Source organism: Tupaia chinensis, unplaced genomic scaffold (assembly GCF_000334495.1).
Source record: "Tupaia chinensis unplaced genomic scaffold, TupChi_1.0 Scaffold138491_1, whole genome shotgun sequence".
Lineage (NCBI taxonomy): Eukaryota > Metazoa > Chordata > Mammalia > Scandentia > Tupaiidae > Tupaia > Tupaia belangeri.
The window spans coordinates 235,777-259,131 of record NW_006198387.1 but is presented as its reverse complement, the minus strand read 5'-3'; the positions used below and the strand labels follow the sequence as shown (position 1 = coordinate 259,131).

General features: G+C 48.4%; 1 protein-coding gene and 1 long non-coding RNA gene across 2 annotated transcripts in view; one reads left to right on the top strand and one right to left on the bottom strand.

The window, feature by feature from the left end:
• The window catches only part of LOC102475866 (uncharacterized), a 19,740-nt gene extending 15,944 nt beyond the window's left edge, over positions 1-3,796 (top strand). The window contains exon 3 of the long non-coding RNA XR_001371366.2: positions 3,170-3,796. This is a non-coding gene — a long non-coding RNA (uncharacterized LOC102475866). The remainder of the gene's footprint in view (positions 1-3,169) is intronic.
• COL15A1 (collagen type XV alpha 1 chain) overlaps positions 1-23,355 on the bottom strand; it is a 122,423-nt gene that overhangs the window by 46,053 nt on the left and 53,015 nt on the right. The window contains exons 6-13 of the mRNA XM_006161378.2: positions 17,388-17,535; positions 15,310-15,422; positions 12,446-12,580; positions 11,301-11,453; positions 8,650-8,799; positions 7,848-7,988; positions 706-759; positions 243-326 (exon numbers count right to left, since the gene is read on the bottom strand). Of these exons, the coding sequence (XP_006161440.1) occupies positions 243-326; positions 706-759; positions 7,848-7,988; positions 8,650-8,799; positions 11,301-11,453; positions 12,446-12,580; positions 15,310-15,422; positions 17,388-17,535 (978 nt within the window). The remainder of the gene's footprint in view (positions 1-242; positions 327-705; positions 760-7,847; positions 7,989-8,649; positions 8,800-11,300; positions 11,454-12,445; positions 12,581-15,309; positions 15,423-17,387; positions 17,536-23,355) is intronic.

Below are 23,355 nucleotides of genomic sequence, written 5' to 3'. Positions count from 1 at the left end.
AAAGAAGCAAGGTGAGAAGACATCTTCAATGTTCAGTGAGGCTCAGACTGACTTAACACAAGCAGATCAATGTGGAAAATTACAAATGTACAGGAAAGCAGAGAAAGAGTATTGAACCCACCACCTGCAGCTGGCCATGATGGCCAGTCTGGTTTCATTCATTACCCCGGGCCCATGTCCCTCCCTCCTGGATTACTCGGAAGGCAATCCCAGATACCAGGCCATGCTGACCCCACACTTACTCTCAACAGGTCCTCACTGCCCACCAGGTCACCAGAGCCAGAGCCAATGTCCGAGCCCCAGCCCAGGCCAGAGCCCTCAGTCTCCTGGAAAAAGAAGAAAGTTCTGCAACTGGCATTCAACTGCCAGTCTCCAAGGACAGCCATGCCACCAAATTCTGCACAGCCGTGTCCCCATATTCTGCTACCCTGCAATGTCTATTCCCATCGGTCCTCTGGCCTTTCTCCCACTCGTTTCAACAATATCCCCACCTTGCAACCTCCAAGCTGTGCAGCCAGTGCATGACCAGCCCTCAGCCTCCTTTCCTGTCTTTCAAGTCCCTACTTATCCTCAGCTCTGCAGTCACTTCCTCCATGAAGCCTTCTCCATCCCACTTTTGAGAGGGTTCTCTGTCATCTCTCTGGCCTCTGTCAAGCTCTTGGGGCACTTGATCAAGAGCCAGTGTGGTCTGATCACAGCACAAACCTTTTCTCCTTTGGGCCCAGCCTGTCCTTTCATCCCCATGTGTACACTTTGAGCCTAGAAAAGAAAAGAACAGAAAAGAAGAAATATAGTTACAACTTGGTCACAATGCCTTTGGGACATGGAGCTACCGAACTCTGTCACATTTCCTGCTGCTGGTTAGTGAGCCGGGAATAAGCAGGGGGCTTGCTCTGGGCTGGAACTGTGGTGTCCCCTGCACCTGGCAGATAAAAGGCTCCCAGCATCTACTTGCTAATGACTAGTGGGATGACCACAGCACGTGGAGCCACCCACGTGGCTTTTACTAGAGCTCCAATCTTCTCTTTTACAACACAGATGTTAAAATACATGATTTAATCTTAAGAGCGATGTTCTCCATATGAGATTCTCACTAAAAGATCCTAATACATATGGTCAGTCCTTAGAAATGGAATGACTTCATTTTGACTGCTGTGGGTTTTGCTAACCAACTCCTGGCTCATATCTGGAGATGGTGGTTATGGTGGTTTCGCAAAAAAGCAAGGCAGAGGGGCCAGCAGGTAGCATGGAGGTTAAGATGTCTGGATCCCAGATTGGCTGACTCTATGATTCGAGTACTGGACTGGTAGCTTGAGAAATGTGCTGGGTACGTAGGCCTGCATGCCCAAAATTCTGAGAGGAGACTAGAGGAGAAAGAATTATGGTATGGCCATCCCCCCGGAGGGGTGATTTCTCATTTTCTCTTTCTCTCCCTGCTGAGTGCACATGCTCTATAGCAAAATAAAAAAAAAAAAAAAAAAAAAAAAAAAAAAAAAAACTAAAACACCACTAAGGCAGAAAGTCCACTGACCAAGTGACCAAGGCGCTCACCTCTACTTGAACCCCAGAGCTGTGTGTGACCTTGAGCAAATCTCAAACCCTCTCTGAGCCTCATCTGCAAAATAATTGTATATAGATAATTGAGTGTGTATTATGTGTAAAGTATTCCATGTGTTAACTCATTCGAACCTCACGACAGATCAAGAGGTAGGCACTATGATTATGATCCTCAGTTCACGCACGAGTGAACAGGGACAGAGAGATGAAGAATTTGGCCTCAGATGTGTGGCAGAGCCAGGTTTGCTGCCTCGGCTAGCCCATAAGCTTCACTGTCATGAGTGACTCTAGAGTCAAATGATTCTAAAGACATTCTACAGTGGATGCTCTCTTGATGACCCTCCCTGTCCTGTTTAACTGTCTGCTCAGGAACTGGGGCATCCAGTTCTGTTCATTGCAAATTCTATTTTTTTTTAAAGGTTTTTGCCATAAGGTTCATGCACTCACTGGAGAGAGACAGTGAGAAGAAAAGTGAGAAATCACTCCCCGGGGGGATGGTCACACTGCAATCCTTTCTCCTTGATTCTCCCAGGATTTGGGGCATGCACTCACAGGTTTGGCATAATTTTCAGGCCACCAGGTCTGGGACTTGAACCATGGTACACCACATGAGAGTCCAACACCTTAACCAGCACACTACCTGCTGGCCCCTTACTGTAGGTTCTTGAGAGGGCACTTAGCAGTGATCTATCTGCATCAGTTATGCACCAAGGTGAAATACCTACGTTCCTTTCTCCCTTTCTCTCCCTCTTTTTTTCTCCCTTGCCCTCTCTTTCACTTCTTTTCTTTTTAGAGAGAGATTTTTGCTATAGGGCACATGCACTCAATGGAGAGAAAGACAGAAAGCGAGAAATCACCCTTCAGGGAGGATGGCCACAATGCAATCCCTTCTCCATTCTCCTCTTGGAATTTTGGGCACACACAGAGATGCCTAGTGTGAGTTTCAAGCCACCAGGTTCAGGACTCGAACTGCGGTCAACTATGTGGGTGGGAGTCCAGCAACATAACCATTACAGCATATGCTGGTCTCTTCCTTTCACTTCTTACAGCCCTTAAAATAATCTGTTGTGAAAATCATAAACCACTATCATGGAAATAGTCACAATGTCTTAAGAATTTATGAGTATGGTGGCATGTGCTTGTAACTCCAGGAACCCAGGAGGCTGAGGTAGGTAGGAGAATTACAAGTTCAAAGCTAATCTCAGAATCTACTGAGACCCTGTCTCTGGAAACAAAAGCAAAAGACAAAAACAAACAAACCTAACCACCACCCATAGCTCCACCACTTACAAGCAACAACTGCATTTACAGAGGGTATTTCCTTCTAGTATGTGTGTATTTTTAAATAGTTTACACCACACAATATACTTACTGCTTTATAATCAGCTTTTTCACTTAGCATTATAATGGTAGGCTTTTCCTCTCACCATTAACTACTTCTACTAAGTATCATTTTAATAGCTGCATAATGTTCCATTATTTGAAGATACTTTAATTCAATTTATTCTCTATTGTTGATTAATTAAATAATATAATTTTTTTCTCTGGACAATAGTGAGATTAACATCCTCATGAACAAAGCCTTTGTAACATATCAAACTCTCTCTGTTAGGATTGACTCCTAGGACGAAGTTCCTGGGCCAACACTGTGCGGTTTTATGGTTTTGGATCTACATGGACAAAGAGTTTCCCAGAAGCAGCAAGTCCTCACCACTCCCACCGGCACAACTGGTCTCACTAGGTCGACTTCTCAAAGCAGAAAACATACAGGATCTAAGGACAGCTGACCCAGTTTCTTCAACAAATCAATGACAAAAAAGGATAAAGGAGGAGAATGAGAGATTTAAAGAAATCAAGAGGCATAGAGACCAAATGCAATGTGTAGATATTCTCTGGATTCAGATCAAGCACTCTAATTATAAAAAATCACTAAAAACAACCAACCAACCAACCAGAATATTAGATAATATAAAGGAACTACTGTTAATTTTGTTAGCAGGATAATGAAATCATGGCTCTGACAACAATGAAAGGTCCCAACTCAATCTATGCTGGGACTTCAAAGTGTCCCTAGAAAAATGGAGTTGAATGATAAGTTTATTTTGTTGCAAAAAATACTTCTGAAATCTGTGCATAATTTTCTTCATAATATACATTTTCCATAAACGTTTTGGAGACCTCTTGTATTAACAGCACACATGAAATTAAGTCAAATGATACACATTAAGTGATACGATGTTTGGGGTTTGTTTTTAAATACTTTTACAGATCTCCCTTTCCCTCCAAAGAAAAAGGTGGTGGTGGGGAAGTAGGACAGATAAAGCAAGTTGGGCAAAATGTCGATAATTGTTCTAGCTGAGTGACGGGCATATGAGGGTTAAGCCCTTTCAAGAATGTTTTAGGTTTTCCTTAATAAGATGTTTGAAAAAAGACTGGTTCTATCCTTGCCTGACGTGGTGTCACCCAGAGGGGCGAAGGTCTTGGTTTTTGCGTATTCCTTGGGGTGGGAAGCAGAGAAGCAGGAGCCCCTGTTGAGGAAGTCACAGCCTGTGAGCCAGGCCCAACAATGGGACGCTGGGCTGGTCTAGCACTGGACTCTTTAAGCTTTTACAACTATACTATTTAAGCTTCCTGGGTGTGCCTTTTTTGTTTTAAATAATTGTTTATTTAATTTTATTTATCATTATTATTATTGTAATTTGTTGCAGGGCATGTGCACTCACTAGAAAGAGACAGAAACAGAGAAAGAGAAAGCTAATCTCAGAATCTACTGAGACCCTGTCTCTGGAAACAAAAGCAAAAGACAAAAACAAACAAACAAACAAACAAACAAACCTAACCACCACCCACAGCTCCACCACTTACAAGCAACAACTGCATTTACAGAGGGTATTTCCTTCTAGTATGTGTGTATTTTTAAATAGTTTACACCACACAATATACTTACTGCTTTATAATCAGCTTTTTCACTTAGCATTATAATGGTAGGCTTTTCCTCTCACCATTAACTACTTCTACTAAGTATCATTTTAATAGCTGCATAATGTTCCATTATTTGAAGATACTTTAATTCAATTTATTCTCTATTGTTGATTAATTAAATAATATAATTTTTTTCTCTGGACAATAGTGAGATTAACATCCTCATGAACAAAGCCTTTGTAACATATCAAACTCTCTCTGTTAGGATTGACTCCTAGGACGAAGTTCCTGGGCCAACACTGTGCGGTTTTATGGTTTTGGATCTACATGGACAAAGAGTTTCCCAGAAGCAGCAAGTCCTCACCACTCCCACCGGCACAACTGGTCTCACTAGGTCGACTTCTCAAAGCAGAAAACATACAGGATCTAAGGACAGCTGACCCAGTTTCTTCAACAAATCAATGACAAAAAAGGATAAAGGAGGAGAATGAGAGATTTAAAGAAATCAAGAGGCATAGAGACCAAATGCAATGTGTAGATATTCTCTGGATTCAGATCAAGCACTCTAATTATAAAAAATCACTAAAAACAACCAACCAACCAACCAGAATATTAGATAATATAAAGGAACTACTGTTAATTTTGTTAGCAGGATAATGAAATCATGGCTCTGACAACAATGAAAGGTCCCAACTCAATCTATGCTGGGACTTCAAAGTGTCCCTAGAAAAATGGAGTTGAATGATAAGTTTATTTTGTTGCAAAAAATACTTCTGAAATCTGTGCATAATTTTCTTCATAATATACATTTTCCATAAACGTTTTGGAGACCTCTTGTATTAACAGCACACATGAAATTAAGTCAAATGATACACATTAAGTGATACGATGTTTGGGGTTTGTTTTTAAATACTTTTACAGATCTCCCTTTCCCTCCAAAGAAAAAGGTGGTGGTGGGGAAGTAGGACAGATAAAGCAAGTTGGGCAAAATGTCGATAATTGTTCTAGCTGAGTGACGGGCATATGAGGGTTAAGCCCTTTCAAGAATGTTTTAGGTTTTCCTTAATAAGATGTTTGAAAAAAGACTGGTTCTATCCTTGCCTGACGTGGTGTCACCCAGAGGGGCGAAGGTCTTGGTTTTTGCGTATTCCTTGGGGTGGGAAGCAGAGAAGCAGGAGCCCCTGTTGAGGAAGTCACAGCCTGTGAGCCAGGCCCAACAGAAGCCCTGGGAGCCTGGAGCCCCCGCTCCAATGGGACACTGGGCTGGTCTAGCACTGGACTCTTTAAGCTTTTACAACTATACTATTTAAGCTTCCTGGGTGTGCCTTTTTTGTTTTAAATAATTGTTTATTTAATTTTATTTATCATTATTATTATTGTAATTTGTTGCAGGGCATGTGCACTCACTAGAAAGAGACAGAAACAGAGAAAGAGAAAGTGAGAAAGCAAGCTGCCAGGTCCAGTACCCGAACCATGGTTGGCCATGTGCGAGTCAGTGCCTTAACCACCACACCACCTGCTGCACTCCCCATCCCCGGGTATTTCTAATGTGCAACCAGGGTTAAAATCCGGAGTTCTTCACCTTTCTCCTTTATAGATGATGACACGGAGGCTAGACCCCAGCACAAGTCAGTGGCATCCAGGAAGCAGAACCTCAACCTCCTGGTCTACCCACCACACCACTCTCTCAGGGATGAGAACATCAGTTGGTGAAGCTCAAGAGCAGGAGCTCTGCAGCCAGCCTCCTGAGTTCAGATCCCAGCTCTGCCTCTTACAAGCCTGCAACGTGGGGAAGTGCCTTCACCTCTCAGATCTCACTTCCCTCGCTTGAACTGGAGATCATTCAGCTCATACCACAATGTGGTGGTGTGGACAGAATCAGATACACCTGGAACACACACACTTAATCAATGGCAGTCCCTGTCCCTGACCATGAATTCTATGAGATCAGGAGCGAGGTCCTATCTCTACCTCCAAGGGTCTGGACTGAGGGCCCAGGGTTGCCATGTGTTTTCAGTCAATGAATGAGGGAGGACAACTCTAAATAGACAGTGAGTAGCGTGATAACCAGCAGGTCTCTGGAAGCGGCTTTGGGCAAGCGGCACTCATGGTTCCCAGCAGACTCTGTTCTCACCGTGCAGGTCAGTCCTGGAGTGCTGTGGCCTAGGGACCACATGACTGTAGCTTGAGTCATGGTTTTCAAAGTGCACGTGACCAAGTGTCACTTGAGGAACTGATCAAGCTAGATATTTTCTTCTAAAACTACATTCACATTTGAAAAGCCACTGTATCTCCTGCTTCACACAAGCCCAAGCAAGGCAGTGAGGGGGTGGTGATGGGGTGTGGGTCTAACTTTTCTTTCCTTTTTTTTTTAATTGCCATAGAGTGTACATGTTCACCAGAGAGACAGAGAGAGCAAAAGTGAGAAATCGCACCCCCACCCCCCCCACCAGGGGAATGGCCATTGCTACAATCCCCTTTCCTCTACTCTCCTCCTGGGATTTTAGGCACACATACACACACAACCGGTGTGATTTTCAAGCCACAGGGCCAGGAATTAAACCACACTCCTACACCATGTGGGAGTCCAGCACCTTAACTACCATGTCACCTGGTAGCCTCCTGGCTTTCCTATTTCTAAAAGACAAAGTTATACAGGGCCTGCAGGTGATGCGGTGGTTAAGGTGCTGGACTCCCACATGGCTGACTGCAGTTCGAATCTCAGACTTGATGACTTGCTTTTTCACTCCCCTCACCTCTCTCTTTGGTCAAATAAAAATAAAAATAATTAATAAATAAAAGTAAACAAATAATTTTTTTAAAAGACAAAGTTATAGCTAGCCCTTCAGTGGCAACAATCTCCTGTGTGTGTACAGAGCTTTCCAAACATTTTCAGACTTGACCTCACAGTTACCCTAGCACAGGTAAGGAAGTTGAGGTCTGGAGAAGTTATAGGATTTGATCAAGGCCACAGTTTCAAGGTCACACGGATTATAGAGACTTGTGTCGGAAGGGACTCAGAGGTCACCCCACATGCTCCTTTCATGCTCGCTCATGGCCCCAGCTAAGTCTGTAGTCAGCATCTCCATCTACAGAAGCTCTGCTGGTGAGAAAGATCCCACTTCAATTAACCAGGGCAGTCTGGGACACGAAGCTGGGTCCTCTCGGGTTTTGCCTCTTGGTTCTCCGTCTGCAAACTTCAGTTTCCTCAAATATTCTCCAGAAGGTCCCCAAATGCCCAAATGTGTGAACCAAATGGAAAACTGACCTCTAAGTAAACCAGGGGCAGGCCTTACCACACCCCAGCCTTTCCTTATCTCGCCTATAAGAGCTGCCATGTCAAATCTTTGTGCCTCTACGTCACTTACCAGAGTGACCACTCTCTCGGGTGCTGCCGTGGGTATGGGAAGCGGTGGGCCCTCTGGGGGGGCACTGCTGGGCTCTTCACCCCCACCTGAGGTCAGGAGCCCCTCTGTTGTGGCTGCTGTCAACTCTTCATCACCAGATACCTGACAACAAAGCCAATGAGAGAAACCATGCCATCCCATCACAACACAGCATGTGCCAGGCTGCCAAGGAGTCACATGACCATCAGTTCTCCGATGCTGGCCTGATTTTAAAACCTTAGGTACAACCAGCTTTACCCCAAAGCATTCGCAGAAGCACAGACCACATAGCCACTCCTGCCTGTGGGCCAGTCATCCCTCAGACAGCTCTTCCTGAGCAAGCCAGGGGCAGCCCGAGTCCTGTGCCATGCTCCGGCCAATGCACCCCCAGGAGTCACATGACCATCAGTTCTCCGATGCTGGCCTGATTTTAAAACCTTAGGTACAACCAGCTTTACCCCAAAGCATTCGCAGAAGCACAGACCACATAGCCACTCCTGCCTGTGGGCCAGTCATCCCTCAGACAGCTCTTCCTGAGCAAGCCAGGGGCAGCCCGAGTCCTGTGCCATGCTCCGGCCAATGCACCCCCCCTCCCTGCCCAGGGGCAGCCCGAGTCCTGTGCCATGCTCCTTCCAATGCACCCCGACCTCCCTGCAGTGGCTCTACCCAGATGTGGGCTCACGACGAAGCAGAAGCAGAACGTGTGCAAAGGTGGTAACTGCGCCTGCCCCCCAGTGCTGATCTCTCCCCACTGTGAGCCAGAGAGGTGCGAGATGACACTTACAGAAGTGACTTCTTGCACAGGGGCCCCTGTGGGTGTGAGGAAAGCCAGGCCATCTGTGGGGACCCCGCTGCTCTCTTCCTCCTGCAAGTTGCTGAGGGACACATCTGATGGAGCTGCAGATGTTGCTAAACTTTCTTCACCATTCGGATCCTGAAAGAAAATTGGCATGAGGGACCCTGCCAGGGCTCATGCCCCTGGTTCAGGGGTGTGTGTGGTTGCAGGGAGGAAGCCACTGGGGCATCAGATAACTGCCAATGTTCACACAGGACCACGCCTTAGCCCACAGCTTCCTGGAGCTCCAGGGCAAGGATTCCAAGGACTTCTCTGGCTTCAGCTTGGCCGCCTCTAGTAACTGGGATCTCACCACCTCCACGGCAGTCCTTCTGCTTTCGGACGGCTCTGCTGGTCAAGTTCTAGTTTCTATTAAGCTAAGACTAGCAGAACTGGGACCTGATCCCCATTTTTCTGAACCGGTGGTACATGCTTTGCCTTTATGGGAATGAGGTGGGGGAGAAGAGGAGGAGGGAGGAGGAGAGAAAAAGGGAAAGGGAAGTGGAAGGCGACCACATTGTTCATTGAAATCATCTCTGGAGCTGACTGCTACCTGGCCTGGCAACTGATCAACATATGTCCTTCTGCCATGAAGTTTCCTCTCATGGCAGACACAGGGGAAGGCTGCGTGGCCTGCTTTAGACAGATGGGGAGACCAAGTGTATGGAATCACCTCAAAGGTCAGAGCTGTTGATCTGTATTCAACGACCTGGTGACCCCATCATTCATTCACTCAGTAAACACTCATTCAGTGTCTACCATTCATCAGGACTGAAGTGACGTCATCCTTTGGTATCCAAGGGGGATTGGTTCCAGGACCCGCGTGATACCCAAATCCACAGACGCTCAGTCGGTTATATAAAACAGCAGTATCTGCATACAGCCTACTCACACCCTTCTGTAAAATGGATTTTCTAAGCAAAAATGTATCATGCAAAAAATTATCTCTTTTTTTTAATTCTTTTTTTTTGGGGGGGGCGGTTACGCTATAGGGCGCGTGCGCTCGTCAGACAGACAGAGAGAGACATAGAGACAGAAAGCGAGAAATCCCCCCCCAGGGGGGATGGTCACACCGCAATCCCTTCTCCTCCCTCCTCCTCTCGGGATCTTGGGCATGCATGCACACGCACCCGGCGTGAGTTTTTAGCCACTGGGTCCGGGACACGAACCGCAGTCGACTACATGGGAGTCCAGCGACATAGCCATTACGCTAACTACTGGTTCCCGCAAAAAATAATTTCTTGATAATAATTCCTAATGCCATGTAAATACTATGTGAATTGTTGTCATACTATATATTTTTTTTGTTTGCTTGAATTAGTTTGTTGATGCATTGTTATCATTTTTTCAAATATTTTCAGTCTGGTTGGTTGACTAAGGATATGGAACCTGGGAGGACAGGAAGGCCAACTGGGTATACATACCTTGTCACTAAGCCCAACATGAACTATCTACCAAGTTTATTACCAGTTACATTTATGGTGAGGCGTTCCAAGGACAAGTATGGGGAGACTGCAGTCTGGAACCTCCTCCTTCTCGAGGAGGCAGTGCTGGAGCTGAGCACCGAAGGATAAGTGAGAATTTAAGGGAGGAGAGGAAGGAGAAAAGGTTCTCTGAAGACAGGAGAAGCTATGGGGAGAAGGTAAGGCAAACAAGAAATTCAAAGAAACCGAAGGTCAGTGAGACTGGCTGACCGAGGGTGAGAGACGGGGTCCAGAATGTGCTCAGTTGAGCTGACCAGGCCAGACCCGGCAAGGCTGATCAGGCCAAAGGGGAACTGGATCTGCAGGAAAGGAAATGGGGAGCTTCCAGAAGAGGGCTGACACACCAGAGATGAGTCATGAGAAAGAGTGGGGGAGGCTGGGCAGAGCCCATGGCAAGCCCCTGGGCTGGAGACATGGGGGCTTAGTACAGGGGACAGGTGCTGGGGACAGCAGAAGGTGATTCCACAGTGCGTTTAGGTAGAAAAATCAACCAGACCTTATGCTTGGTGAAATGTGGGGGTAAGGAAGGGGAAGAGAACTTGAGTTAGGCAACTGGGGCTGATGGTCCCATTCATTTGAGGTAGGGACCCAATAGCAGAAGGAACGAACAGTGGGTTTGAATCTGCTAAACTGGAAAAATTTGAGGGCACTGTGAAGGGGACACATAGGGACAGGCCTGCAGGCCTTGGAATGCTGTGTCCTGCCTTCAGAAGTTGGAGACGTGTCTGTGCTCCGTCAGGGAAGGCTGAGAAGGCCCAGCCATGCCCTTGGGCCCCTCCAGGGGCCTCCCTGCACTTGACCCGTACTGCCCCTGGACAGCCTGCAGTGACATCACCACCTCCTCCACCCAGAGCCCAGCCCCATGTTCTGGCTTCTGGACCCCACTGTGGTGGAGCAGGACCCTGGAAGCGGCCCTGAACTCCCTGCCACCTCTCTGCCCCAGGACCCGGCCTCCCGCGGGCCCAGGCCCAGGCCCTACTCCACCCCCAGTGTGTATTTAAGCCTCCCTACTCGGGCTCTTCTGAATTTTCTCAGCAGAATGAAGACCCCCACCCTGAGAAGACCAGTGGCCACTTCCTGCCATGACCTCAATTCCCAGCACTTTCTGTTCCTTACTAGAGTGGATTCTTCTTCGGGGTTCTGGGTGAACAAGGCGAGGGCTGGCCCCTCCGTGAATCCACTGCCAGCCTCTTCTTCCTCAGCAGGGGTGACGGGCACCTCGGCTTCCCCTGCTGCTGTTATTGCTAAACCTTCTTCGTTATCGGGACCCTGGATAGAAAGACATCGGCGGTGCTTAGGCCACCATGTGGAGACAGACACCCAAGGGCTTTCTGGTGAAGGGAGCCATCTGCCTATGCTCATTGGCCATTTCCGGCCTGAGCCCTTCCTAACTGAGCATCTGGCTCCACCCCCTCCCAAACTCTTAAAGCTGCTCTCACCATGTAATTTCCAAATTCAGAGGCCACTTTTCAGTCCTCTACTCACTGGGCCTTTTGGCAGGACCTGGTATGCGACGTCACATGAGAGCATCCTAACCCCACACTCACCTGGGCCCTGGACAGTCTCCACACGGACCCCTGTGCCCAGGCTTGCTTTCCCTGGCCTCTGCTCACTCCACAGCTGATTTTTCAGGAATCCTAATCTGACTACATCTCTTCCATGTTTCATTTTCATCAGTGACACCCCATTTCTGCAGCACTCTCTCTTGCTCCTTGGCTTGGCACACAAAGGCCTTAAAAGTCCCGAGGCTCTGTAGGCTCATGGCCCCACCCCTGATCACACTCCCCCCACAGCTACTGCACGTCCTTGGGTTCTGTCCTTCCCCTGGTCTTTGCTCCTGCTGGCCCACCTTCCTGGAACACCCATCTCACTCCCATCTGCTACGCTGCTGCTCCTCCTCCCGGGTCACACTTGACATCCTGGCCCCAGGAAGGCTTCCTTGACCCCCAAGTCTGGGTTCTGGGCCCTTCATGTCTCCCAGAGCACCCTGTGCTTTTGCTCTTGCTCTTCTTCCCACTCTGTCCCCAGGAACTGGGTCTGTCTTATTTACCATCAGACCCTGCGGCCAGGCCTGGTGCCCACACAGCACGGTGCTCTAAAAACAGCTGCAGAACAAGTCAGTAAATGCCCTGGCCCCCTACTCAGGCTTGGCCCCACAAGGCAGTCACTACATTCTGCTGACAGGTGAGGAAGGCCAGTGACCACTCCCAACCCCCTCGCCAGGAGATGGGAAAGTAGAGTGTAGGCTCTGAGCTCCTCACCATGGTGGTCGCTTCCTCAGGGCTCTGGGTGGACAGAGACAGAGTCGGTCCCCTGGCGGGCACACTGTTGGCCTCCGCTTCCTCAGTGGTGCTGACGGGCACCTCGGCCTCCCCTGCTGCTGATGCTGCTAACTCCTGAAAACAGAGACATTACAAGAGATCGTATCCCTGGGCCTTCAGCCCCGAATGGTGCCATGGCTGGACAGAACAGACAGCACCCTGCTCTTCTGTGGTTTCTTCACCTCTAGGACCTTCCCATGTATGACTTCACCCTAGCCCCAGGGCAGTCCTAGAATCACAGCATTCAGGGAGACAAGAGACTGCTCCGGCTCCTATGTCCTAGGTTCGATTTCGAGAGTGCGTTTCACCTCCAGCAACGACGAGATCGCTGCTTCAGAGTCAACACGCTCCGGCTCTAGACACTGCCATCGAGACACCGGCTCCTTGTCACCTCGCCCTGTGCTCATCCAGAAGCCATAAGAATAAGGTCTGTGCTGAAGATGGTGCTTCAGAGACGGAGAGGCAGCTCTTCCATCCTCCTCCGCTTCTCCAGACAGGACACGCCTACTTCCTCTAGTTCCCGGTGACTCAGTTTCCTTTAGGAGCACCTCCAAGGGTTACCCACAAAATGGGAGAAATGGGGACAGACAGTCGCTCTGGCTGCTGCTGCCACCAAGCCACATTTCACCTCCATTTCCCGAGCCTTTGTTTTTTCAATGTTTTTGTTTGGTTTTGTGAAAAAGTAGTTCCTTTGGATACTAAAAACACTAGCTTGATCAAAGTTTGGCAGACCTCCTTGCTGCAGACCTTCGCACCTAGAAGAGGCCTAGAGAGTGGAGCGGCTCCTGAACGTCTTTAACCAGAGTCCTGTTCTCATGTACCCTGTTAGGTCCTTGCAGAGTTACTGTCCCCAAAACAGAGGAGAGATGATGTCGCAGGCTGTTAAAATGAGAGGCTTGCTCATTCATCAGCAGAGCAACGATGCTTCCACAGGCCTTAGGTAAGCTCCATGTGCTTAAAGATGCCAGGCAACTATGACAAGAGACAGCGGGATGACATCGGTTCTACCAGCTTCAGCCATCTCCTGCCTCCAGGCTATCTAAGAAAACGCAAAAAATCCATTCTCCATTCCGGGGTTTAGTGGCTGGAGAATAAGCATTCCTCTGGAGAGAACTTTCAGGTCCGAGGCTCCTCCCCTCCCCTCTCCCTACTCCAAACCATTTGGTGAGCTGGGTATATATTCTTTGGGATCCCAGAGACATAGGGACTGCTGGGGGCTTCTCTCCAGGGAAAGACCAAAGGTGAAAGCAGAGAGCCATCTAGAGCCAGAGTTGGGAGAGAGAAGAAGAGGGGGAAAGGGAGAAAGGAAAGGGGAGGAGAAGGGGAGAAGTGTGGGGGGAGGAGGAAGGGATGGCAATGTGTCCCACAGCTGTTGTACTGGACAGACGAGATTCAATCCCTCCAAAGGGGACTGGCAAAGGCCATCTTGCAGACCCTACCTATGAGGCCATCAGGGAATTGGGGAAACCAGCAGGTGTGGAAGCCCAGCAGAAGCTGAAAGGCCAACAACAGAATTACTGTCACAGTCCTCCTGTGCCAGGACCTCTGAGGAATCGCCAAAGCCCTCATGAGAGTAAGTGCCAACAACCAGGCGTCGCCCACACAGAAGACCCACTCACAATTTGCCTGGCCATGTATAACTATGCCCGTTCTCTAGCAGGCCAGACCCTGCAGATCTTAGTCACAGCTGCCAGGGCCAGCCCCGTGCACAGAAGTTGAGCGCTGTGCAGAAGGAACCAGAGCCCACATGGGAGACCGTGATTTGAATCCTGGTCCCAGTGGCTTGAAAAATGTGCCACGCATGTGAGAGAATGCCCAGGATCCTGAAAGGAAGGGAAATGGAGGAAAAAGGGTGAGGCAGGACCAGGCCCTGTCATGGGGGCGCTTCATCTCTCTCTCTTGTCCCCATTCACATGTGCACACAGTTGTGTACATGCACATGTATGTGTTCGCCGGTAAAAAGAAAAATAAAATAACTTTTTAAAAAGTTGCTATAAGGGAGGAGGAGACCATGGGAAATAGGGAGGAGAGAGGAGAACATAGAAAGGAACCCCCTAACCACACTTCCTGATCTGTAGCAGGCCTGCAAAATAGGGAGGAGAGAGGAGAACATAGAAAGGGACCTCCTAACCACACTTCCTGGTCTGTAGCAGGCCTGCGCATAGAAGGGGAAGAAAGTGTATTTGTATTTTTATTGAATTTTTGATATTATGCTGTCCTGGACTTTTAAAATACATGGGAAAATAGACTGCTGCTAGATAGTGAGTGGGAGAGTTGTGAAAACTCGGAGTTGTCCTCCCAGGAGAGGGGAAGGAATGAGCTGGCACTGTGGGTTTTAGCAGGCGCACTGTGAGAAAGCTATATATGCTTTGATTTTGCACCCTACCATATCCAGCCCTTCAAAAACTGACTATGCAGGAGTAAAAGCCAATTACCAAGCCACAGTGCAGACACACCTGCAGTTTAATCGGGCTCTGTCTGGAAGAAGGCTCCACGGGCTGATGAGGCTTTACATCATCACAATGGATGGGGGGAGGTGGTCATCGTGATGCGTATGAGGCATTTCACCAGGCAGGTGTGAGACGAGCTTGCCCTGCATCTTCCCCCACCCGTCCCAGAGCATCCCTAGAGCATCCGGAAACCTGGACCATCTGCTCTTCTGTACCACGAGGACAGCAGCCGCCTTCATGTCCTTTACTTCAAACTCTTGTTACTCTCCACAGTGCTCAATGGAAGTCACGATCTAGCTGATGTAAGCCAACACGGTCACTACTGACTTAACGAGGAATTTACCATTCACTCACCTTGTCTTCAGTGACATTAAGGAGGGCCCCGGACCCTGAGCCAACGTCAGTAACTGAGTCGCCATCCACAGTATGCACCCCGTCCAGTGTGTCATTCAGGATCTCTCCAGAACCTACGGGAAGCAAGGGTTCTGTGATTAATAATCATGATTTGCAGCGTTGCAAAAGAGTGAGGCATCTCCACCTATTCACTTGAAAAGATATTCCTAATACCATAATAGGGGATTACAAGGTCACAAAACCAAGTTGTAGAACAACCCTGTGGCAAGGTAGCATTGCGCAGGGGTTTCCACCACAGATCTGGCACCACCTGCTGGCCCGGTGTCTTGCTTTGCCATTTTCCAAGAACATGACTGATGGCAAGTTGCTCAGCCTGTGCTTCAAGTTCCTCACTTACCAATGGAGATCACAAATCTTACCTCACAGGGTTGCTTGTGTAAGCCTTTGCGTCACAAGGCCTCAATAAGAAAGCAAGAGAAACATCAAGGACAGCCCCTGGCATAGAGTAAGCAATCAGCAAGTGTTCCTTGTCGGTGTGGCACTAGCTTTGTAAAGCGGAAAAAGTCTGTATGAGCATACCGTGTTTTACCATTATTCTATACAATTATTACATAGCCTAGCCAGGCTATGTAATAATGATCACAAAACATATGTAACACTTCTCTGTGTGCACCTACATATTTATGTATATGCATGGCTAAACCACAATGCTTAATATTGGTTTCTTCCAGAGGACAGGCGTGGACTAAGAAGAGGTAACTAGTGTTAGGGGGATTCATATGACCAGGCATTGACTGAATTGTTACCACAGGCACACATTCCTTCCGCAGTTTAAAAAACAAACAGGGTTCTAAAGCAAAGAAAAAGAAACTACACCAACATGAATGCGTGGCTCTTGTGGGCTGGGCCCTTGCAAAGCAGGTCCCATGCACGCTGTCATTTAATCCTACAAGGATCGGTCCTGTCACCTCACTAGTGATGGGGAAAGCCGGGATGGGAACCCTATTTTTTCAATCTCTGCACTATCCTCCCCACCACATGTGTCCTGTCCTGATCGGCACTTTAACACCTTATTCAAGCCTACTGCAGAAGAAGATAAGATCCCAAATAGAGTAAGAGGCTGGGAAGCACCCTGAAGCCAAGACAGGCCCTTTCCACACAGTCTCTGCATGCCCCGAGGTCACAGTGTTGCAGAGCTGCGATCTCTCCGTAGGTTTCCACCCTCTCATGCAACCGGAGCTCTGGAACAACTCTGGGGAATGGTCCAGTCTGTTATCAGCCATACGCAGGCGTCCTCCCTGCTCCGACCACCAGGGGGTGCTGTGCAAGCGGCTGTGGGGACCCAGGCCTCAGAGTCCAGACCAAGCCAAGGAAGGACAGAGGTGGGCGTGGTCCGCTCCACGCCCGGAGACCGACTCAGGAAAGCTTGAATACCTCAGAAGGCTTTCCCCAGCCACTGGCCAGCGCGGGAGTACAGAGCCCTTTCTCTCCCCCCACTATCCGGGCTATCTACCCGATTAGAGGAAAACATTTCAGCCAATGACCGACCCCGGGAACACGTGAGTTCCTTGGGTCTGGGTCCCAGTCTCTGCTCGGTCTAGGAAAACAGTCGCGGCAGCCCCTTGGCCCCTGCCTTTGCTCAGAGACCTAATTCCCCCTGCCAGCAAATAAGGCTGAGCAGGGCTTCCGTCGGAATGCTGTCTCTCCACCTCCCTGCAGTCTTTCCATAGCAACACCTTGACTGGTTTTTTTCAGGGCTTTATTACAGTATTACACAACTTTTTCCGTCTAATATTGATGCCTTTTCTTCCTCACAGACCTTCCAAATTTAGTAGTTAAATAAACCACTGATAGAAGTGAGAAGTGTAACAGTAAATATGATTGAAGTCTTCTTAACTTCTCTATGACTTGATTTCCTCATCTTGTCTGTAAAATGAGGAAAATCTGTAAGATCATTTCTTCCTTAAAGGGATGAGGAAAGTTTAAATGAGATTTGGGTATTTCATACATGGCCCAGGCTGGCCACGAAGCATGACTCAGAAAGGGGCCTCTGGGTCTGAAGGGGCACCAGGACTCACCTTGTTCAGGGCTGTTGAGCTGGGCGATGCTTAAGTTGGTGGTCTCTGGGGTTCCCTCAGGTACAGGTTCACCAGAAAGCTCTGTGTCCCCAGAGAGCAAGGATGGAGCTGGGGGTGTGCTTATAGGTGCAACTTCTGCTTCTTTAGACTGACAGGAGAAAACAATTAGACCCAGATGATTTACTTGGCAGTAAAGGAGAAAAAATAGCAATGAATATTGCTGGAGAAAATAATATAGCCACTAAGTGCTCTACAAACCAGAAAACACCCAGACCTGCTTGCGGTGTACCTGGGCCCTCCCTGCACCTCCCGGGGCCTGAAAGAGGTGCAGGGTAAAGGCAACTTAATTCTGTTCAGTGTAGTGATACTCTGCTCACCTCAGCCAAAGCTCTTTGACCACAAGGCTCATACTTTTAAGCCCGCAGAGGGAGGTGCTCAGTAAAGCTGTTAGGTGGGGGAACGAATGACTGCATGAACAAATGAATGAGCGAGGTTGCACTCAGTAAACGCCATGCAGATCCAATCCCAGACGTGTCCAGGCGATGAATGCTCAGGATATGCTTTCCTTCCATAGGAACTTCACCATCTGTCTAGCTCTTCTTCCTAAGCCCATCAATGTCTTAACCAACTTTACCACGTGGGAAAAAAGAAACAAAAACCCAGAAGAGATCCAGACAAAAGAGCCTGGTGTCAGTCCCAAAGGTCATGGCATCACCCCCAGACTCACATAGAAACCCGTGAGACCCAGCAATTGTAGTCTCATACTTCTGAGCTCAAGGAGCTGGGAGAAAGGGGGACGTGAATGGAAGGGTCCTGCTGACTGTGCTGGATGTGTGGTGTGAACAAGAAGCAAATCTTTTGTTTTGTCAAACTGCTAAGATCTAAGGGTTAATTTGTCACTGCAGCATCGTGTATACAGCCTGACTAATAACAGAAGGTATTTTCTTAAGGTTAGAATCCGGCCTGTAAACAGTGAATCTCTGGCCCATCAGAATAAGAAGGATGCTTAGGAACTTCCTAATCTGGGATGCAGTCCAATTCCTACAGTCAGGTTTAAGTTAACTCCTTGTTCTTTGCCATGTGACGTTGGGCAAGTCCCATAACTGTCACTGAGCCTCAACTTCTTCCTCTGTAAAATGAAATAACTACTCAAAAGTAAAAAAAAAATACATGGAACCGGTCAACATGTGACTATTCCATATATATACTAAAAAAAAAACCCCAAAAAACAAAAAAAACCTGTAACTGCAGATGATCAAGAAGAGAATACAGTCACCCTGAGGCCAATGCTTAGAGAGAAGCACTGTGGATTGGACTATAAAATCTCCAGGGGGAGGCGGGAGAAAAGGCTTCAAGGAGTTGGGCCTGGAAGAATGAGCAGCGTCCAAAAACATGGATGGAGGGGAGGGATGATGGAGGTCAGGGCCTGACAAACTGAGCTTGGCCAGAGCCCAGGGTTTGAAAAGGAAAACAGCAGGACAGACCTGGGGAGGCAAAGAGAAGGAAGGACTAGTTCTTCGATGAGGCATAGGGGCTTAGACTGAAGGACAACAAACGGCCTCTGTGGGGTATCAGGCTGGAGAGCAGTGTGGTCAGCCGTGTACTTTGGAGAGTCCTTCCTGGTGGCGATGCGAGCAGGGACTGTGGGAGGCTGGCGTCTAGGCCAGAGACTGGGGATTGCACTGAAGTTCCTGAAGCAGGAATTAGGGCAGTGGTGGGAGCAGAGAGCAGGCACCAGAAGACGTGTGAAGAAGACCAGGGAGGACTCCCCCATTCCTCCCAGCTGGGCATTGACCCCTAGCACGGCCATAAAAGCTCATGTCCCAGGAAGGCCTGGATGAGGGGAAGAAGTGCTTGGGGAGTTTGGAGAACCATGAGAGTGCGGGTTTGGTGGAGAGAGAGGTCTGGCTGTGGGTCAGAATCACCTGCAGAACTTCTGTCAACACAGATTCTTGGACCTCGCTCCATACCTGAATCTGAATAGTGAATCTGAACGTCTACGTGTGCAGCCCAGGCAAGGATCTCTTTTTCTTTTTAAATCATTATTTATTACATTCTATTTATTATTATTATTCTCTTTAATTTGATCAGAGAGAGAGAGAAAGGGAAAGTGAGAAAACAAGTTGCCAGGTCCAGGACCAGCGCCCTAACTACTATACCACCTGCCAGCCCCAGACTAGAATCTTTTTTTAAGACTCTGAACATTGTCCTCTAACCTCCTCCTTCCACCACACACACACACACACACACGCACTGGAAAACTTGATGCACAAGAAAACAATTAGACCCAGATGATTTACTTGGCAGTAAAGGAGAAAAAATAGCAATGAATATTGCTGGAGAAAATAATATAGCCACTAAGTGCTCTACAAACCAGAAAACACCCAGACCTGCTTGCGGTGTACCTGGGCCCTCCCTGCACCTCCCGGGGCCTGAAAGAGGTGCAGGGTAAAGGCAACTTAATTCTGTTCAGTGTAGTGATACTCTGCTCACCTCAGCCAAAGCTCTTTGACCACAAGGCTCATACTTTTAAGCCCGCAGAGGGAGGTGCTCAGTAAAGCTGTTAGGTGGGGGAACGAATGACTGCATGAACAAATGAATGAGCGAGGTTGCACTCAGTAAACGCCATGCAGATCCAATCCCAGACGTGTCCAGGCGATGAATGCTCAGGATATGCTTTCCTTCCATAGGAACTTCACCATCTGTCTAGCTCTTCTTCCTAAGCCCATCAATGTCTTAACCAACTTTACCACGTGGGAAAAAAGAAACAAAAACCCAGAAGAGATCCAGACAAAAGAGCCTGGTGTCAGTCCCAAAGGTCATGGCATCACCCCCAGACTCACATAGAAACCCGTGAGACCCAGCAATTGTAGTCTCATACTTCTGAGCTCAAGGAGCTGGGAGAAAGGGGGACGTGAATGGAAGGGTCCTGCTGACTGTGCTGGATGTGTGGTGTGAACAAGAAGCAAATCTTTTGTTTTGTCAAACTGCTAAGATCTAAGGGTTAATTTGTCACTGCAGCATCGTGTATACAGCCTGACTAATAACAGAAGGTATTTTCTTAAGGTTAGAATCCGGCCTGTAAACAGTGAATCTCTGGCCCATCAGAATAAGAAGGATGCTTAGGAACTTCCTAATCTGGGATGCAGTCCAATTCCTACAGTCAGGTTTAAGTTAACTCCTTGTTCTTTGCCATGTGACGTTGGGCAAGTCCCATAACTGTCACTGAGCCTCAACTTCTTCCTCTGTAAAATGAAATAACTACTCAAAAGTAAAAAAAAAATACATGGAACCGGTCAACATGTGACTATTCCATATATATTACTAAAAAAAAACCCCAAAAAACAAAAAAAACCTGTAACTGCAGATGATCAAGAAGAGAATACAGTCACCCTGAGGCCAATGCTTAGAGAGAAGCACTGTGGATTGGACTATAAAATCTCCAGGGGGAGGCGGGAGAAAAGGCTTCAAGGAGTTGGGCCTGGAAGAATGAGCAGCGTCCAAAAACATGGATGGAGGGGAGGGATGATGGAGGTCAGGGCCTGACAAACTGAGCTTGGCCAGAGCCCAGGGTTTGAAAAGGAAAACAGCAGGACAGACCTGGGGAGGCAAAGAGAAGGAAGGACTAGTTCTTCGATGAGGCATAGGGGCTTAGACTGAAGGACAACAAACGGCCTCTGTGGGGTATCAGGCTGGAGAGCAGTGTGGTCAGCCGTGTACTTTGGAGAGTCCTTCCTGGTGGCGATGCGAGCAGGGACTGTGGGAGGCTGGCGTCTAGGCCAGAGACTGGGGATTGCACTGAAGTTCCTGAAGCAGGAATTAGGGCAGTGGTGGGAGCAGAGAGCAGGCACCAAAAGACGTGTGAAGAAGACCAGGGAGGACTCCCCCATTCCTCCCAGCTGGGCATTGACCCCTAGCACGGCCATAAAAGCTCATGTCCCAGGAAGGCCTGGATGAGGGGAAGAAGTGCTTGGGGAGTTTGGAGAACCATGAGAGTGCGGGTTTGGTGGAGAGAGAGGTCTGGCTGTGGGTCAGAATCACCTGCAGAACTTCTGTCAACACAGATTCTTGGACCTCGCTCCATACCTGAATCTGAATAGTGAATCTGAACGTCTACGTGTGCAGCCCAGGCAAGGATCTCTTTTTCTTTTTAAATCATTATTTATTACATTCTATTTATTATTATTATTCTCTTTAATTTGATCAGAGAGAGAGAGAAAGGGAAAGTGAGAAAACAAGTTGCCAGGTCCAGGACCAGCGCCCTAACTACTATACCACCTGCCAGCCCCAGACTAGAATCTTTTTTTAAGACTCTGAACATTGTCCTCTAACCTCCTCCTTCCACCACACACACACACACACACACACACTGGAAAACTTGATGCACAGCAGGACTGAGAACCACAGAGATGCTCATCCTAACTCAGGATAAGACAGAACTGTCTGGAAATGCAAAGATGTGTCAGCAGAAGCTGACTCCACATGACAGACAAGAATGGGGTAGGAGGGACTCAACCCTCCCCAGGGAGAAGGACGAGGAGGGGTGGCCTTTTAAGGTCCTGACTGCTCAGACAGTGTGCGATGCAGTTCACTGGTTACGCTTGTGTCTTAGAGGGTGGCAGGCTGGAAAGGCTGAGGATGGGGAAGTGAGATTCATTCCAATAAAGAAGCCAGACAGAGAAGGGAGGGGACTGTCTGAGATCAAGAGGGAAATTCTTCCACCCTGGAGCCCTTCCAGGAGATGATATTAGGGGGGTTGTCCCTGGCTAGAGTGGGGTCCTGAGAGCACCCTGGTAGGCTGGGGGTCTTCAGGCAAAGCTCTTCCCTGCTCTACACCTTAGTGCCCTCTTCTATAGGACAGATCCAGAAAACCTCCCTGCAAATGAGATGAATGCAAGCACTGGGGAGAGCGCAGACTGGGAATAGAAGGAGGAGCGCACATGGAAGGGATTCTGATGACTGGGAACACACAGATGAGCAGCAGCAGCAGCAGCTTCAGGACCTCCAGGTGCAGGGTCACCACCAAGAGAGACTTCTCTCAATGAATGAGGGCAGCCACAGAGGTTTGGCATGTTGTCATCCTTGGTCACCAGCGAGCCAGGAAGCAGGTGGCATGGAGGGGACTGCGGATACCACATTGTGTCCAGCACTGAGTCCAGCCCAGCTGGGCACTCTGAAGCACAATCTCCCTTACTACATCAAACCTGCTGGCCAGTGGTAACCATGGAACCATTAGAATAGTATCAATAATAAACCTATAGGTGAACAACTACAATACCAACAAGCAACAGTTAGGGGACGGGAGGTGCAGCAAGGAAACAAAACACTGTGAGATGATCCCACATAGGGAAGCTCCTGGTTCAAGACCAGAGACCTCTCTTAGTACACAGGGAATGTGCTGCCTGTGATCTGGGCCTGGTTGAGGCTGGGGGGCAGACTGCTGCATTGGGACTCTGTTGGGAGTACTCTTAGTTCATGGAAGAAATAAATAAATAAGCTTTAAACAGAAGAAGCAGGCCTGCCCCATGGCCTGGTAGTTAAGGAAGCTAGATCCCACATGGCTGACCATGGCTTGAATGGCGGCCCTGATGGCTTAGAAAATATGCCAGGGCAAGTGTGCATGTGAGCCCCAAAATCCCAGTAGGATGGAGAGATGGAGGCAAAGGGATCACAGCACGACCATGCCCCATTGGGGGGGCTTTCTTCTTCCCCCACATCTCTCTCTGGTGAGCACACGTCCTCTGGCAATTAAGAATAATAATAAATGCAGTATTCACTGCTAGCTGCTGTGTGCCAAGCACTCTCCAAGCATTTCACGTGGTCGGTTCATCTCACTCTCTCACTAACCCTACGAAGTTTTTTCCTAGTTCAGCAGAGGAGGAAGCTGAGACATGGAGAGGTTAAGCTACTTGCTCAAGGTCAGTGGCTCACACTTGGTGGGACTCCAGTCTGTACCCGTTCTCTCAAG